This window comes from Anopheles moucheti, chromosome 3, assembly GCF_943734755.1.
Source record: "Anopheles moucheti chromosome 3, idAnoMoucSN_F20_07, whole genome shotgun sequence".
Lineage (NCBI taxonomy): Eukaryota > Metazoa > Arthropoda > Insecta > Diptera > Culicidae > Anopheles > Anopheles moucheti.
In genome coordinates, this window is record NC_069141.1 from 86557767 (window position 1) to 86574293 (window position 16527).

A 16527-nucleotide genomic window follows, 5' to 3' on the forward strand; every position below is an offset into this window, starting at 1 on the left:
TGATACATAAATATATGAAAGGGAAGAGGCAAATTGTTAAATGTCGTTGATGTAACAACGGCAACGAAATATGTCCAACACGGTTCAAACAAGAGGTGGAAAGGTATCCTACACTGGACGGGAACAATGGACCACAGGGGGGATAAGGATCGAGGGGTTACGGATGGATCGAAAGCTCCTAATAACAGGAAACGGCTACTTACAGCTGTCATCCTCGTCGAGGAACGTTTGTCCTAGGCAGATTGCTCCAAATATTCCAAACACCTAAATTGTGAGGTACGTTTTAGTTTCAGTTGTTCAAACCACATGCAGATGCTTGGGTTTTAATGCCTACCGCTAGTGCGCAATGGACGCCCGAATGTACCACCTCCACGATGTGGTATTCCAGCAGACAGCCGTCAACCTTTTCTGGTCGCACTGGCCGGTACGGATCCTCCGACGTGACATTGGTGGGGTAGGTAGGTCGGCAACCGTAGCCATTCTCCTCGAACCAGGACACGCTGCCCGTTCCCAAATTCAATAAATCACTATCCTGTATATTTTGTAATGCAAGCAAAGAAATCCGCATTAGAAAGCATCGGTTTGCAGAAGAAGTGTGTCCTAAATCTACAATACATCAAATTATGGTAAATACACTTGAAACAAAGGCTTTAAAGTCTAGGCAAGTTGCTAACAAAATTGAAATTGTCGGTAAGTTGTGGATGATTTTAATGCATCATAATTTTGTACAAAAAGTAAATATAAATTATAATATATTTAAGCCCAAAACCACGTTTCGAGAGCATGTGCTAATGCAACCATAAACAATGCCTTATAAATTATCCTTCCGAAATAGATTCACCCGGCCAACCATACACAGTACGTAATGCATCATTAGACTGAAAGCAACAACTACCGAAGTATCCTTTTTTTGACCTTTCGACATCGAACCCGAAGGTCAGCTGTCGTTGCCACCTTCCTGGTCCAAAGAATCAGTGTCAGTGTTCTTTAACCGATTCTGGCTGGCTTTCTGGCTGGCTGGTGGGAAACTTCTTGCGATGTGAATTCTTTTGATTGACGATGGCAGTGGGTGTCGTAAAGATTTCCGAAATGTCACATAAAACGCACGAAAGTATGGCAATCAAACAGCAAAAGCACTGCAGCAGTGGCACCCCCGTGTGGTTAAATCCGGCCAGTCCGGGTGAGAAATGTTTCGTGTAACGTATTGGGCAAAGAGGATTTGTGAGGATAACTTAGAACGATATCAGCTTAAAATATAAACCGAATATTTTATATGCCGAATGTCCTTTGCGGAGTTCTGAGTCTAATCTTAAATGATCACTGAAATAGTGGGCAGACAATTGTACGCAAAGTTTTGTGTTATACAAAACCAATTCAAATAAAAGATTTCATTCTTAATTCCCAATACAGACAAGACGATACAGGTGCATATAAACCTCAAAAGCAAAGCCCATTATAGTCCATTAAATCGATTGGTTGTGTTGCGTGCAACCTATTTCCAACATTCATTGCCAATCACAAATGCAATCGTCAAATTAAATCAGCTTCAAAATGACGATGTGCTGTGGCGCGAACCGTGGCGCTGATGCTTTTCCAGTTCACGAAAATTCAATTTCTATTACGATTATGTGCTGCAAACACACACACACCAAAAACATCGAGTTGAAAATGGTACAGCTGAGGCAGAAAATGGACAACCCGTTTATCATCAATCTCTCCACCGCATGTTGTCGCGTAACCATCGGATGAAAGACGAAATAGAACTCACCTCAGACCGAGTGGCGTCTGCAGTCGAACAAAGGCATGCACCAACACCAAAAAAACACACAAAAACACGCAGGACACGAGACGAGGTCTCGAACCGTGGAACCGACATCATCGCCCGTCTGTGACGTAACGATTTTACGACCGCCCGCCCACTCCACCCGGGTGGCTTTGCGCCGTAGCGCAGGCAGCGATGCAAAAGGACACTCAAACGAAGGACACCAAACTACTGCACGCCGTCAACCACGCTCAGTTGCCCCTCTGGGAGTCGGTCGGCCGCAGTTATTTCTGACTGCTGACTTTGCTTTTGCTCTCTTCTCCAGCCGAAATACCGTCTGCTGGCAGACTGGTCGCTCGCACGTGAAGGACCTGGAACCGACTACATAGTTCGGGTCAAGGTCGTCGGAATTCCGCAATGCCATCGAAACACTTTCTCCATCTCGTGCTCTCCCATGCGCTCGCCAATGCGCACACTCACTCACTCGTGTGCCGCGAACGTCCTGACGTCATACCGGCATCCAATCGAACCCTGAGGATGTAGGTAGGGAGAGCGCTCTTACTGCGCTAATGGGAAACGGTCCCGAAATGTTGTTGGGACCATTTTGGGTTTCGGTGGTTTTGCTGTGGTGTGCTGCTGTTTACAAGTCCTGCTTTCGCCACAAACACACAATGCCATCCGAAGGTGAAGAGCGATGGTTTCCAATTATGGAAAGTTGCATCGATGGTTGCTTTCGGGGTAGGACTGCTGCAGAACGGCATACACTACACCGTTGATTGAACCTGGTCATGCAAAGAAACCCGAAGTCATAACCATTTTAGTCTATCGATTCCTGTGGCGAAACGTCCCCAACGGCGATATGGGACGCTGGGATTTGCAGGTAAGCGATAGAAAGTACCTTGCGTATATTTCTCAACCCGTAATGAAGCCTAATGGACAGCATTATGGTGAAAGCATCGAAAGAGACCTACACAGCCTACAAGCTTAGTCCGTTGCAGTTCGGTTGATGGCCCATTCGGTCGAAGATTTCCGCATCTTGGCATTGGTCCAAACAAACAGCGTCAAGAGACTCATTTTACTCTGCTCCCTTCGAAATTGCAACAATGCACACTTTTCTTGTTTGGCCACAAATAGTGTGGAGGAAAAAAACCCAGCAGACACAGTAAGCCTTGGCGGAATCGCAAAATAGTAAAAAAAATGTATGATCGTCTAGACAAGATTTTAGTGCGATGCCTGATAGCGTAGCGTGATGATAACGTTTATCGGCTAATGAGATTACAGCTTGCCATTAGCATTCCCGATCCCACTAGCCACGGATAGGCAAAGAGTTATCGGAAACCAGTGGATTGCCACTATCTCCACCCTGTAACTTCGTATAAGTTGACAAAGGCGAGCAAATAAAAAAAACAAGGACACTCCACGGCAAGAAGTTTATTTATTGGAAAAGTCCACCACTTGGAGCGGGATTTTCTCATTTCCGATCAGACGATCGATAGTGAAACAGCGCACAAGGAGACAAACTTTCGGCAAATGGGCAAGTTGAGAGGGATTCGTTTCCTCCTGATGTTAATGAAGAATTCTAATTACAGTGAAGCGTCAGTATGGCGAAACTTTGATTAAGCCACAGTATGTAGCTTGTTGAGATGAAATAGTTATCTATCTGAGGGGAGCTTCATCGTACATTCACATATTAATTTTTCTAACAAACTATTGCTTTGGGTGTGGAGGTGAGAAATTTATAAATAAAACTAATTGCTGATGTTCTTTGCTGAGGTTTGTTAAGTTACAATTATTGTATTTTTTGTCACTTTAAATAATGTCAAATGAAAAATAAAAATAGTTCATTTAGAAACCCAAATTTAGCCTTGACGTTGTGAGGCTCTTGAGCTTCGGCTATCAGTCTAAAACTGCGAAAGTCTTTCATCGATTCTCATTCAGCCTGACCAGCCCGATCCATCCGACCATGAAAGCCATCGTATGGTAGACATTACTCAGTAATAATTTATTAAGCCAAAAATTAACATTGTAGTTAAAAAAACTAGTACTTTTTTTTTTAAATATAAAATTAATAATAAACCTTAATAAAATATAAATAATGTATATGATCACATCCGACACTACTTACCCTATCTAAAATTCCTATGTTTAGGTAAAAGCAGATTAGGAAGATGTTCCATCCTAACCACAGCAAACTCCACACGGTATACTGAAATGGATAAAAAGTAGAAATGAATTAAAACTTCGTCCACAACAGTTAAATACTCTTTTTAAATCGCAACACCAAAACCCTACACCGCCAGCAACCGAAACAATTGAAACAACCCCAAAAGATCCATTTTACGACAGTCCAAAGCCATAAAATTAGTTCACCATGTCAAAAAGTCGAAGAGATAAAAATTAACCAAAAAAAAAACACCGACAATGACATGTAACGCAGCGCCGTCCATTGTACGCCGCATCTTCGTCATCTACGGTGCTTGTTGTCGACAGAGTCTGTGTTGTCATTGAGCTATTAAGTGGCCTGTTTCGGGAAATTGTATGCGATGGACCGAAAACCTTCCCGGACAGGGGGGGGGAGGAGAATTTAATCCCACAAAACCGACGCTAGTGACACATTTTCACGTGCTTGTACAGTGTTCCGGTGTCTGTTACGGTGGTGGCCACCCTCCCGCGTGCAGCAAGACGGAAATGGAAAGCTACGAAAGGGGTTTTGGGGTTCGGAAAATTCCGTTGCAGGGACGCTGACTTTTTGCTCCGGGGGTCTCTCCTTTGCCGCGGTCATTGTCGTTGTCGTACCGTCATTAGCACGGAGTATGCTTCCTTTTTTTGTTCTTTTCAACAAACAAGAGGTCGGGAAACTTGAGAAAAACTCAAAAGAAACCGCTCGTAACGAAATTAACCCTGGAGGGGTGGTTATTTAAGGTAAAATTTAAATTAATAATCGAAAAGTATTTTACATTTTGAATATTGTTTGAATTTTTGCTGCTCTTACCATTTTGTTTATTAGCAACACAATAAGGAAAGATTTTCTTAAAAATGCTAATGCTTCTAACTGATCAGCTTTCGCATTCCTTTGCATTGTGCTCCCGAAGGGTTAAGAATACTAAAATTCCCTGCAAAGGTAATGGGTGCAGCGTAGCGTAACCGAAGCCGCGGATTAGAAGTCGCTTCGCTGACACAGCCCTTTTCTTTACGACCCTTTTGCAACAGACGGACCCCGTTTTGAACGCTTTACGATGGGAAGCAAAATCCCACACCCAATCATTCCCATTCCGTCCGTCTTTCCGCTCGAATCGTAACCAAATTACGGCCCCACGGCCCTGCCAGCACCAGAGAGCTTCTGCCAAATGGGGGAGGAAAAAAAAATACGAGCTCATCATCAGCTTTAACCGACCCCGCTACGAAACCCGCTATCACTGGGTTGTTGAGTTGCTATAATTCATCGTGGAAAATTTATGTTACCCTTGCGGCTGATATACATTCCGCTGGGTTTATTGATAACCGAGGAAAGGGTAGCGAAAAGGCGACCGGCGTAAAAGAATCAACCCACCAACAAAACGCTGACGATCGTTCGGAAGGGTTTGGTAACAACATCGCCCCGAATTAATCATACGTTGCTCGGCGAGGCTGTGGCTATCTATTACTTTTTATCGATCGCTACAGGTGCCGCCAAGGTTTAGGAATTTGGTTTGCCTAACACTTTCACACTTTCACTGTTGCTGCAGCGCTTAGTACACACGAATAGAGAGCTCTTCAAGCCCGGTGCTCTTCGCTTTTCTCTAAGAGACACAACTGTCACTTTTACGATCCAACTTGTAAAATCACAGCCCTCTCCTCGCCCCTGGCTCACGACAACCGTTTTATGTTAGTAAAATACATTCATCAATTAAATTCTCCCCAAACACTTACCGCTACAAGGTACCGGGGCCGATACTGGTAGGCACCGAAGAAACCGAATATCACAAACAGGATCTGAAAGAAGTTCACCAGGATCGGTGCCCACATGTAGCCGAGAAAGTCGAACACCTGGCGCTCGATGAGGAATAGCTGCAAAAGGTGGAGAAAGAAAGAAAAACACCGAAAGGTGTTGTGCACGTTAGACATTTGGGCTTGGAAAATTAAGCTACAGCACAGCACATTGAAGCTAATGACTCACAGGCTGTCTGATAATGAGAAGATTCGAGGATATTTAATTGGGTGCAGTTCACTTCTAGAGGACCGCGACCTTTTTACGCGTTACACAACACCAACAACACACAGAGGGAAGTGCTTTTTTGCAGGGTAATGAGTTGAGAAAGCTTTTTCATCTAGCCAATATTTCGCAGAGGCACACGATGAAAAGCGTAAGAAACCAATAATTGAATTTTCTCATTAGCATGACCATTAGCGCTACACTTCGAGACACAGTTCTGGTTCCCTTCGTTCTGGGGGACGGTTTAGCAACGGGAAGATGACTTGTTGGTTAGGTACTGACACAATACATATTTCATCGTATGTAAATTACCATCACCACTACCGAGAGCAACAGGCTTGTTTGGCAGGGAGCATAGAGAGTGTGTGTGAGTTTATTATACATTAAATTCTATCAATAGTACTTTTTTTTTTTTTTATTTAGCGGAAGAACGGCCAGGCCGTATATCTTATAGACTACGCTTAATATCTAGTAGTTCACAAATAAGGGTGGGACATTTCCTTCTCTCACCATTGCGATGCACCTTATCCCGGGTGAACTCGGTAGGAATAGCTGCATCATTTTGGAGTCCCTCTTGTCCTCCTTTTTCGGTGGTCCTCCTTTACTCCGACATTCAGACAGGCCGTCTGCGGCGTCCTTTAGTCGGAGGTGAGTTTGATGATCGGCATCGTGACCATCTTGCCAGTCTTTGACTCGCCTTTGATTCGCTGTCGTCCGTGTGGGCTGTCGTCTCAGACGTTTTTGGCATACCAGACTGCGTCATGGTAGCGTCTGTCCCAACCTACATAGGTGCGACTGTCCAAGCTTCCCCAATGTATCCTCGACAACAGCAATAGAACATATAACAGTAAGGACAACAGAAACGAGGGACAAACATCTGAAACAAGGACTAAACAAAAGGAAGAACAAATAAGAACAAACGATAGTGCGTACTACCTACAGGATGGGGAAGGGGAGGGATTCATAGGGTGATTCCGATCTCTTTGGCGAAGTCGAACAAAATCCGTGCGTACTCGTAGTCCTTCTGACCCAGAATGTCGCGAATTGGCACAGCAGCGGATCTTCCTGATGCCCGAACGGCTGCTAGAAGACCGGGTCTTGCGGCATCGAATTCACCACATGACCAGAGGATGTGGTCGATGTCATGGAATCCAACACTACAGCTACAAACCTTGGAGTCGGACATACCTATACGTTGAAGGTGCGCATTCATTGCATAATGGTTCGACATAAGTCTAGACATCATACGAATGAACGCACGACCTACCGGGAGCCTGTGAAACCAAGGACGCAGGGATACCTGAGGTGAGATTGAATACAAGAACCTCCCGAGCTCATCGTCATCCCACATGCTCTGCCAGCGAGCCATGCAAAGCTGTTGTGGGGTGCGAAGAAACTCGTGAGGGGGAATCGACCTCTCAAAAAAGTTGCCCTCAGAGGCACCTCGTTTGGCCAAAAGATCTGCCTTTTCATTTCCGGGGATACCGCAATGAGCAGGCAACCAGATAAGCGATATTCGAAACGCTTTGTTGAACAGAGAGCTTAGTATATCCAAGATTTTTCGAATAAAATAATCGGAGCTCTTTATAGCCTCCACTGATTTCAGTGCTTCGACAGCGCTGAGGCTGTCTGTGAATATAAAATACTGATCCGGAGGACTCGCACTTATAAGTAATAGGGCGTAAAAAATAGCAGCCAGCTCAGCTACATAGATTGAGCATGGCTGTCTAAGTTTGTGGAAGATTTCGGTGCATGTGTTAAATACACCAAAACCCGTGCCCACCTCCGAAGAGGATCCATCAGTGAAATACTGGTTCTTATAGGGTTGGCCATACTTGTCCACAAAAATGCTGGGAATTGTCCTCCAGCGAAGTTCATTTGGAATGTTCTTCGTTTCCTCCCTCATCGAGGTGTCGATTACTAGAAGGGAATTGTAGGACTCCGGTAAACTGGCGCAGTTAATTGCTCTTGTGGCGCTAGGGTTTGCCTGTAAAGATACAAAATCACGATATACATCCATGATTTTGCATTTAGAACCTGCCTCTTGTAGCGATTTGAAATTATCAATCACTAGAGGGTTAGATACTGTGGAACGTAGTAAAAGGCGAAGCGATAGCTGCAAAAATCTCAGTTTCAGCGGCATCACTCCGGACATCACTTCTAAGGACATTGTATGAGTGGACTTCATACTGCCCAGCGCAATTCTAAGACAACGATATTGAATACGTTCTAGTTTTATGATATGCGACTTGGCTGCCCAATGGAAGCAGATGCATCCGTATTCCAAGACGGATAAGATCGTTGTCTTGTACAGCCGCAGGAGATCTAATGGGTGTGCACCCCACCAGAAGCCTGTGACTGTTCGGAGGAAGTTGATTCTTTTGGCACACTTAATTGCCAGTTGATCTACATGTGACCTCCACACATTTTTACTATCAAACCAAACACCTAGGTATCTAAAAGTTTGGGCAGTCGTGATCTTTTTTCCATATAAAAATATGTCAAAATTAGGTTTGTACACGTTGGCAAGCCTATTTTTCGGTGTGTCGTAATGGAACGAAAAAACAAGCATTTCAGTCTTCTCTGGAGAAAACTCGATACCTAGGTTATTTGCCCACACCTGTAAATTGTCAAGCGTGGTTTGCAAAGGGCTTTGGAGACCTACGATGCTGTTGCTAGCGACTGAGACAACACCGTCGTCTGCCAATTGCCTTAAGCTGCAATTTTGCTCCAGGCAAGAATCAATGTCATTGACATAAAAATTGTACAAAATGGGGCTCAAACAGGACCCTTGTGGGAGTCCGAAGAAGCTGATTCGTCTTGTTTGAACCAGACCGTTATCGAAATTCATTGCCTTTTCGGAAAGGAGGTTGCAAAGGTAAGTGTTCAACTTTGGACTTAACCCCGCGTTTTGAAGTTTTTGACCCAGTATATTTATAGATACTGAGTCAAAAGCCCCCTTGATATCCAGAAATACAGAGGCCAACATCTCTTTACGAGTATGTGCCAACTCTATTTCTGTAACCAGAAGCGCTAAGCAATCGTTTGTACCCATACCCTTGCGAAAGCCAAACTGGGTACGGGACAACAGTCCGTTGGATTCCAACCAGTTGTCCAGACGAAAAAGAATCATCCTCTCGAGTAGCTTGCGCAAGCACGATAGCAAAGATATAGGTCTGTATGACCCGTGCTCTGATGCCGGTTTGCCAGGCTTCAAAATTGCGACTACTTTCACCTCTCTCCACTCTTGCGGGACGACATTGAGTTCCAACATCTTGTTGAAGATGCTCAATAATCGTTTCTTCGCCAAGTCTGGCATGTTTTGAAGCAATTTGCTTGTAACATTATCCAGTCCTGGAGAAGAATTTTTGCAAGAAAGTAGAGCTAGGGAGAGCTCGACCATACTGAAGGGCGAGTCCATGATAGGATCACTGCAAGGCGCATGTTGTTCAAATTTTTGCGCAGGAACGAAATCTGGACATACTCTATCCGCAAATTGATAGAGCCAATCTCCCGAAAATTTCTCGCTCTCGTTGGTGAATTTGCTATTTCGCATCCTTTTACCCATGTTCCACAACGAACGGAGCGAAGTGGAAGGCGGGAGGCTTTCGACGTATTTCCGCCAAAAGCCCCGTTTTTTTGCTTTTAGCAGATTTCTACATGTTCGTTCCAATGCTTTATACTGTTCGTATAGAACATTGGAACCATGGCGTCTATATTGGCCAAATGCCTTCCTCTTCGCTACAAATGCAGCTTGACAGTCTCTGTCCCACCAAGGAGTAGGAGGTTTGCTAAAGGACCTTGCTTGGTGGGGTCCCCTTGTTTGGGCTGCAAGGGCACACTCGTTTATACATTCTACGAGTTTTTTATATTCCACGAGTGGATCAAAACTGGAGTTCATAGATGGCAGCGAAGCTGACATTAGATCGCTGTATCTTGCCCAGTTGATATTCCTTGTCAGGTCGCATTTGACAGGAGCGTTATCAACCTGACGATTCCTACCAGTGAAGACCATTTCAATCGGTAAGTGATCGCTGCCATTGGGGTCCTGGATAACCTTCCACGAAGTATCCAGAGCAAGCGACACTGAACATAGAGACAGGTCTATTGCACTTTCACGCGCCAAAGGCCCTGAAACCCTAGTAGCTTCACCGGAGTTTAATATTGTCAAGCTATGTTTGTCGCAGAAGTCCCTGATGACTGGAGCACGTAAGTCGTCTTTGGTGCATCCCCAGTCGTGTCCATGGGAGTTAAAATCTCCCAGGATAAAAGTGGGCGTTTTTACTGCCGTTGCTATTTTTTCAAGATCCCTTGTGATCTTCTCTATTTCAATCCCGGCTTCCGGAGGGATATAGACAGATGCAAAAGATAATTCAAGATCGCCTAGCTTTGCTTGTATTGCGACACATTCAATAACTTGTAATGAGGGGAGGGGTATCCGAAAAAAGGGTAAATTTCTCCGGACACCAATCAAAACACCCCCACCACGACTATCCCTACCTGCAGTAGTTCGATCTTGACGGATGATGTTATATCCGTGGAAGGTTATACTTTTATCAGGGGTAAGCCAGGTTTCAGAGACGGCAAACACATCTGTTTTGTGCTTGAAGACCAGGGTTTTAAAAAGATCTATTTTTCCAAGAAAACTTCTACAATTCCATTGGAGTATGTTAGCCATTGGAACTTTAGTTGTCCAATTGAACTAACGTACTCAGTGCGGGCCATTGCCCAAGCCACTGCTTTAGAGCGCCTTGTATTAAAGGACGCGCCATGGTTATAATGCTTTTCAGTGGCTCTGGTATGCCCAGTACTGAAATAAGCGAATCGATCAGTCCTGACAATGGGACCGATTCTTGTAGGGCCTGACGACGAGCCCTCAGCTTTTGCTGTAGCTTGGGTCGGGAGTTGGATGCTGGGGATAGGATGGGACTGAAAGGAAGCGTCTCGTCTTGCCGGGGTTTCACCGGGGTATGTTGACGAGGGGCACTTGCTAGACGAGGGGTTGCCGAGGAGGGAGAATTTTTCTTGCCTTTTGCAAAGGCAGATTTTTTCTCCGTAGGAGGTGTAGCCTTCTTTGGGGCTTTCCTGCGACGACGAGTCACTGTCCTCTTCACTCTCACAACCACCTCCGAGACAGTTGGGCGCAGTGTCTCCGTACTGGAGGGGATTGTCTCCTCCTCCAGGAGACGGAAAGCGTTTTCGCTTGAAGGGCCACCCACCAGAACTGAAGCGTAGGAGCCACGTGCCAGCTGATATTGAGCTTTTTTAAGCTCAGCTTGTGTCCTCTTGTACACCGGGCACGATTTTAGTTCGTGCCAGTGCTGATTGCACTGAGCGCATTTGAATGGCGCTGCGGTGCATTCGGAGGACAAGTGCTGACCTTGGCACTTGACACACTTGACTCTGTTGCTGCAAAACTCTTTTGAGTGACCGATCTGGCTACATTTCTCGCAGGTGGGTACCTTGGAGACAAAGGGTCTTGCAATAGGGACGCGAAGCCCCTCATACACGATATAGCCCGGTAGTACGGTTCCCTCGAAAGTGACACGCTTTGAGCGGGTCTCCCTATACACTTTCTTACCATCTATGATGGAAGAAGTGTACAAAGGCTTGACCTCTGTCACTTTCACAGCTGGGGTGGCACAGGAGCGAAAACCGCCCATTCCGTATTTTCTGAGGTCCTCGGCTGGAATGTCGAGATCCTCTACCACACCAGTCACTTCAACAATGCTACCGGGAATATACACCCGGTAGTTCTCCGTATAAGCAGGGTCCGCTGCAATGGCGTTCGCCTGCACTCGGTCGTTCACGACGACCCGGATTCTATTAGTGCGGACGCGAAGTACGTCCGTCACTGCCGAATACTTTTTGTGCAGCGACGATGCTATTGCTAGCATGTCCAGCTCTTTTTTACCGGGCATCATGAACACCCGAAATTCACCCCGATGCGAGATCGGGTAACTGCGGTGCCTCTGCGCACCATCCGGGGACGTCGAGACTATCGACGCAGCGGATTGTTGCGGCAAAATATCATCCTCTTGGATGGCCGACTTTCTTTTTTTGTTTGCCACCGGGGTGAACCCATCGTCGGAGGAAGTTTTTTCAACTTCCATCCTGGCCTTTATGGCCAAAGAGACCGGAACGGGGTTGAGTTGTAATTATTATTTTTTTTAAACAAAAATAATAATTTTTACGAAAAACAAAAACGACGTAACTTTTCGACTTACCTACAAGTAAGCGAGACGGAACAGTACGAACAACAAAGGAGAAGGATAACACGCTTAACTAGCAGGTGCGCGTAACACCTACGCACCTCGTACGCACTATTATCTTTATTCACTAACACTACTACTATTGCCGATGGTAACACCTGGGTACAGTCGCTGACCTTTCCTCTTACGGGATTGCCGGTATCTTGTGCGGAGCGTAGCAAACATGCATCCGATCCGAACGACGGTTGGAGACAGAATGATCAATAGTACTTAATTACTATAAAAGTTTTCAAAAAAAAAAACAAATAATCTTTAATAGCAAGTTAAGAGGGATAACAATTTTATATATTTGCATAATAGTCTAGCATAAATTTACTACAACTCTGCTCCAAGTAAATGCGTAAGAAAACAGAAGAGCAATGGCCTTCCCACTTCGAAGCTTATTATGCATGCACAGTACAGATAACAGTTACAAGAAACAATTCTACACACGATGAAACATTGATAAGGGTTGCATGATGATCGCTTGTAACCTTATTTATGTTGCAGTGTTACGCAACGAGGAAGCTTTTTTTCACCAGTTTCAAGTACATTTTACGTGAATACTAATGACATCTTGCATGCAATGTTGCAGTAAAAAGCATTTACATTGCAATGTATTAAGCTAAAAATATTCGAACTTCAAGCAGGAAGTGATTGGTTTCTTTGTGTTCTTCTCGCCACGTTGCGTATCAACAAGCACAACAACAATCACTTGCGCGTTGCAGTGCATCACGTTATCAGTAAACGATGTTTCTACTTGCCCTGCTTTACTGTAATTGCTTTCATCCGTTCTATGTTATGCTATTACGCACTTCAAACAAACAACAAATAACCCCCTACAAAGTCGTTTTTTACACACGAACTTAAATTCCGAATGAATTATTTTATTTTTTTGTTGCACTTTCATCGTTTTCTGATTACTCTCAATGTGGTGCTGTTTTTACTTTTGAAATTTTACAATGAATTCGATGAAATTTATCATCTGGAATGGAACGGTTCAAAGCTGAATTTGCTCACCTCCTCCCTGTTTTGATTGCGCAATAAATCTGAACAATCATTCAGTGTCTGCTTTTACGATGGACATAGTGTTAAACGAAATGCGTTGTTGGAATTTCTTCGTCGTTAGGACAAATAATGCCAGAAAAAAAAACGCGATTGCGATTCCCGATTCATTCGGAGTTTGGTAGTAAATCGTATGCAAATAAAATCCCCCAAACGATAAGTAACGCGCCTTATGCGTGTCTTCTGGCACGTGATCGTTCACCGCAGCACAAAAGTCACACCTTTACACCTTCACTCTGTTGCCCCGAATACAATACACGGGTGGCGCGTCCACCGCAAACAGCAACGAAATGTCGGCGGAATGGAACAATGGAGAGCGAAAATACACCGTGGGATCCACCAAAGTGTCGATTGCGTGCTGTCCGCCGGGTCCGAAAGCGATGGGAAATGAAATAGTTCCTGGGCAAAGCAAACGTCCAGCACAAAGTCATCATAATTTGGAGAGCAAATAAATGAAACGCTCGCAGGCTGTGTCGTAAAGGCTTCGAATGCTCCAGCAGCGTCTCATAGCGCAGCAAACGAAAAGTTAAATATTTAACCGTGACGGTGTCGGAAAAATAAAACAAATTCCCCAAGAACATTTCACACAAATGTGACTATCGGTTCTGTAACTTTCTGTTCCCAAATATATCACGTTCATGGCACATTGAAATCACCGTTTCCTACACACACAGAGCCGCACTCACGCTTGGTGTTGGAAGAAACTTCAGCCCACATCCCCCAAACATGCAGCTGTTAATCATGTTAACTCAAATAAAATTACTTCAAACCTAAATCAACAACAAATCAGACCGTTTCTACTGTGCCTTCTGCACACCGACCAACCGGCGGGCTTGAGTTGTAAGATTAGCAAATTAAATGGTACGCAATAATTAAGTTTCATCCCAACGCCACACGCTCCACTCTTCGGCAAGAGTCTGCTGCGCTCTTTTATACGCCAGAAAAAAAGACCAGAGCTGCATAAATTATTCGTACCGTCGACGTTACGTCCAATCAGCGTGAAATAACGCACCTTTCTAAATTATGAATAAAGAACGAAATTTATTTATGTGGGTACTGACCGACACAAACATACGGAAAAGAATTTCAAATGATTTCAGTAAAACACCCCTGTACTGTGGGTTGTTCATTAAGTAAATCAAAACAATCCGTATTTTTGCCAAACAACATCAGATAATATCACCTGATAGGCATCTAATTTATGGAAAAACTAAGATTAGACGAGGCATTGTTAAAGAAACAAATTAGTATCCCAAATTTTGAATAATTTAAGCAATTTATTTGAGTTCATTTAATTTCAACAACATTTTTAGTGTTGAAAAGTGATATCATCTCTATAAATAACAGCTTTCTTTGACCAACTAACTCTCAATATAAATAATTTTCAAAGTCACGATTAAGTGCCCCGTCACCTGCCACTAGTGCGAACCCTTCCCCATCAGGGGAACCCGTTTGAACTTCAATCATCTAATTGACCAATAATTAAACAGAGGTGTAGCAACAACTACACAACATACGATGAACTTTACTTAGCAGGAAACGAAGATCATCACGCGAGTAATGGGAACGATCGCGGACGGAAGAGAAGGCAACATAGGTCTCGGCCTCCCGGGGTCTGTGTGGCCAATACGAATCTCACGCAGCAGCACGGCCGAGTTCCAGTTCGATCTGTGTTTCTAGGTCGCGTTCGATCTAGTGCAATGGGTTAGAGAGGCATAGAAAAGTTACCGGCCCAAACCCAGCATTAAGGCGGCAAATCGAAGCCACTCGTCCAGTGACCAACATGTGTGCTATGTGCGCGGATTAGCAGTAGAGTCTCTATCAATCGATGAAAGAAAGTGTATCGCTTCCTTCCTTTACAAAAAATAATAACAAATGATTCCCTTCCATCAAAGCAGAGGTCTAAAAGACAGAAGGGGAAAAAACATATTTCTACTTCGGACTTCCTTCAAAACAACTGGCCGACTGGCCTTTCAGCAAATGCACAATAAAGCAAACGGAAGTAGATCACACTAAAAGCATAAAAACCGACCTTTTTCCCACCCGCTACCCCATAACGGTGGACGTCCTCCATCACAATAATCCCACCCCTGAAAACTAAGGACGGCCACTCAATTATTGATGTTTCACTTCAAAAACAAAAGACAACCCAAGGCACAAAAGGCGTCGCATTATGTATCACTTTTCTGCCGATAACTCACACCGGTAAAGGCCGGCGATTTTCCATCAGTGTCACATAAATTACGCACCAAGCGAAGGTCTATCTTTGGATGGTTTGAAGATGAATTACGGGGCTTCGGTTACGAGCATCAGATACGTTCACTCACTTTTTGGTGTTTCTTACCGCTGTTAATGGACAGAAATGAATAATATTCATGATGGTTTGACATTTTTTGGTACAGAGCAAAACACAACAAACTGGTGAAAGTGACGCTGTGAGATTGGAAATATGAACTGACAATCCACACTGGATACACCTGGTAAACGAGCCTGGACTTGTAACAGAGTACCGAAGCACGAAGCCCCAATCGTGACATGGTGTCGGAATGCCTGTTCGCCATACTCACTGAGGCAGTGCGCGCATTAAGCGTATTGCAATATTCGATCGTGTGTGCATTTCTCTCCTGAAGAGCTTGTTCTACTTTCACCGTTTTACTTGCCACTACGGCTACACAACACTTGGCAACCGGGAGGGAGGAGAGAAACTCGAACGGGCAGTCTCTTCACCGGGTGAGGCACCCACAGAAGCACCACTGAAATAGCATATATCTCACAAAGGCATCGGTTAACTATCAGGTTGCTATCATGGGCTCTACACACGACCTCATAAAACATGCAAGATGTTTGCTCTTCAACCACCACCAGCCCACAGTTCGATGACAGCCAAGTATAAACAGGATGGGAGCTCGGGGTCGAGCCAACGGGACACGGAACAACAAACCGGTGTGCGATTCGATAAGATCGCTGTGGAAAGAAACGCACACACACTCCACCCCACACCGACCGATCTCGTAAGATTCTTTATCCACCTTGTCGAGATTTGTCCCCGTTACCTTCCGGCTTACCTTCTAAGAAAAAGCAAATGAATCACAAAATTATATACCGATCCCCTTAGGCAACGAAGGAGAATGAAAGGAAAATATAGACCAAACAAAATGATTGCCTTTCAATATGTATGCGAACGATTTTGGGCATTTCGGTGGATGTCTTCTCCCTTCTTGCTTCCCCCTTCTGGATGCAGCAGTTGAACACATATT

At 44.5% G+C, this 16527-nt stretch overlaps 1 protein-coding gene across 3 annotated transcripts in view; it reads right to left on the reverse strand.

Annotated features, from left to right (window-relative positions):
• The window catches only part of LOC128304769 (GATA zinc finger domain-containing protein 14), a 52835-nt gene that overhangs the window by 13324 nt on the left and 22984 nt on the right, over window positions 1-16527 (reverse strand). For all 3 annotated transcript variants that reach the window (XM_053042000.1, XM_053041998.1, XM_053041999.1), the window contains exons 3-6: window positions 5672-5809; window positions 3888-3968; window positions 335-532; window positions 204-264 (exon numbers count right to left, since the gene is read on the reverse strand). In XM_053042000.1, the coding sequence (XP_052897960.1) occupies window positions 204-264; window positions 335-532; window positions 3888-3968; window positions 5672-5809 (478 nt within the window). The remainder of the gene's footprint in view (window positions 1-203; window positions 265-334; window positions 533-3887; window positions 3969-5671; window positions 5810-16527) is intronic.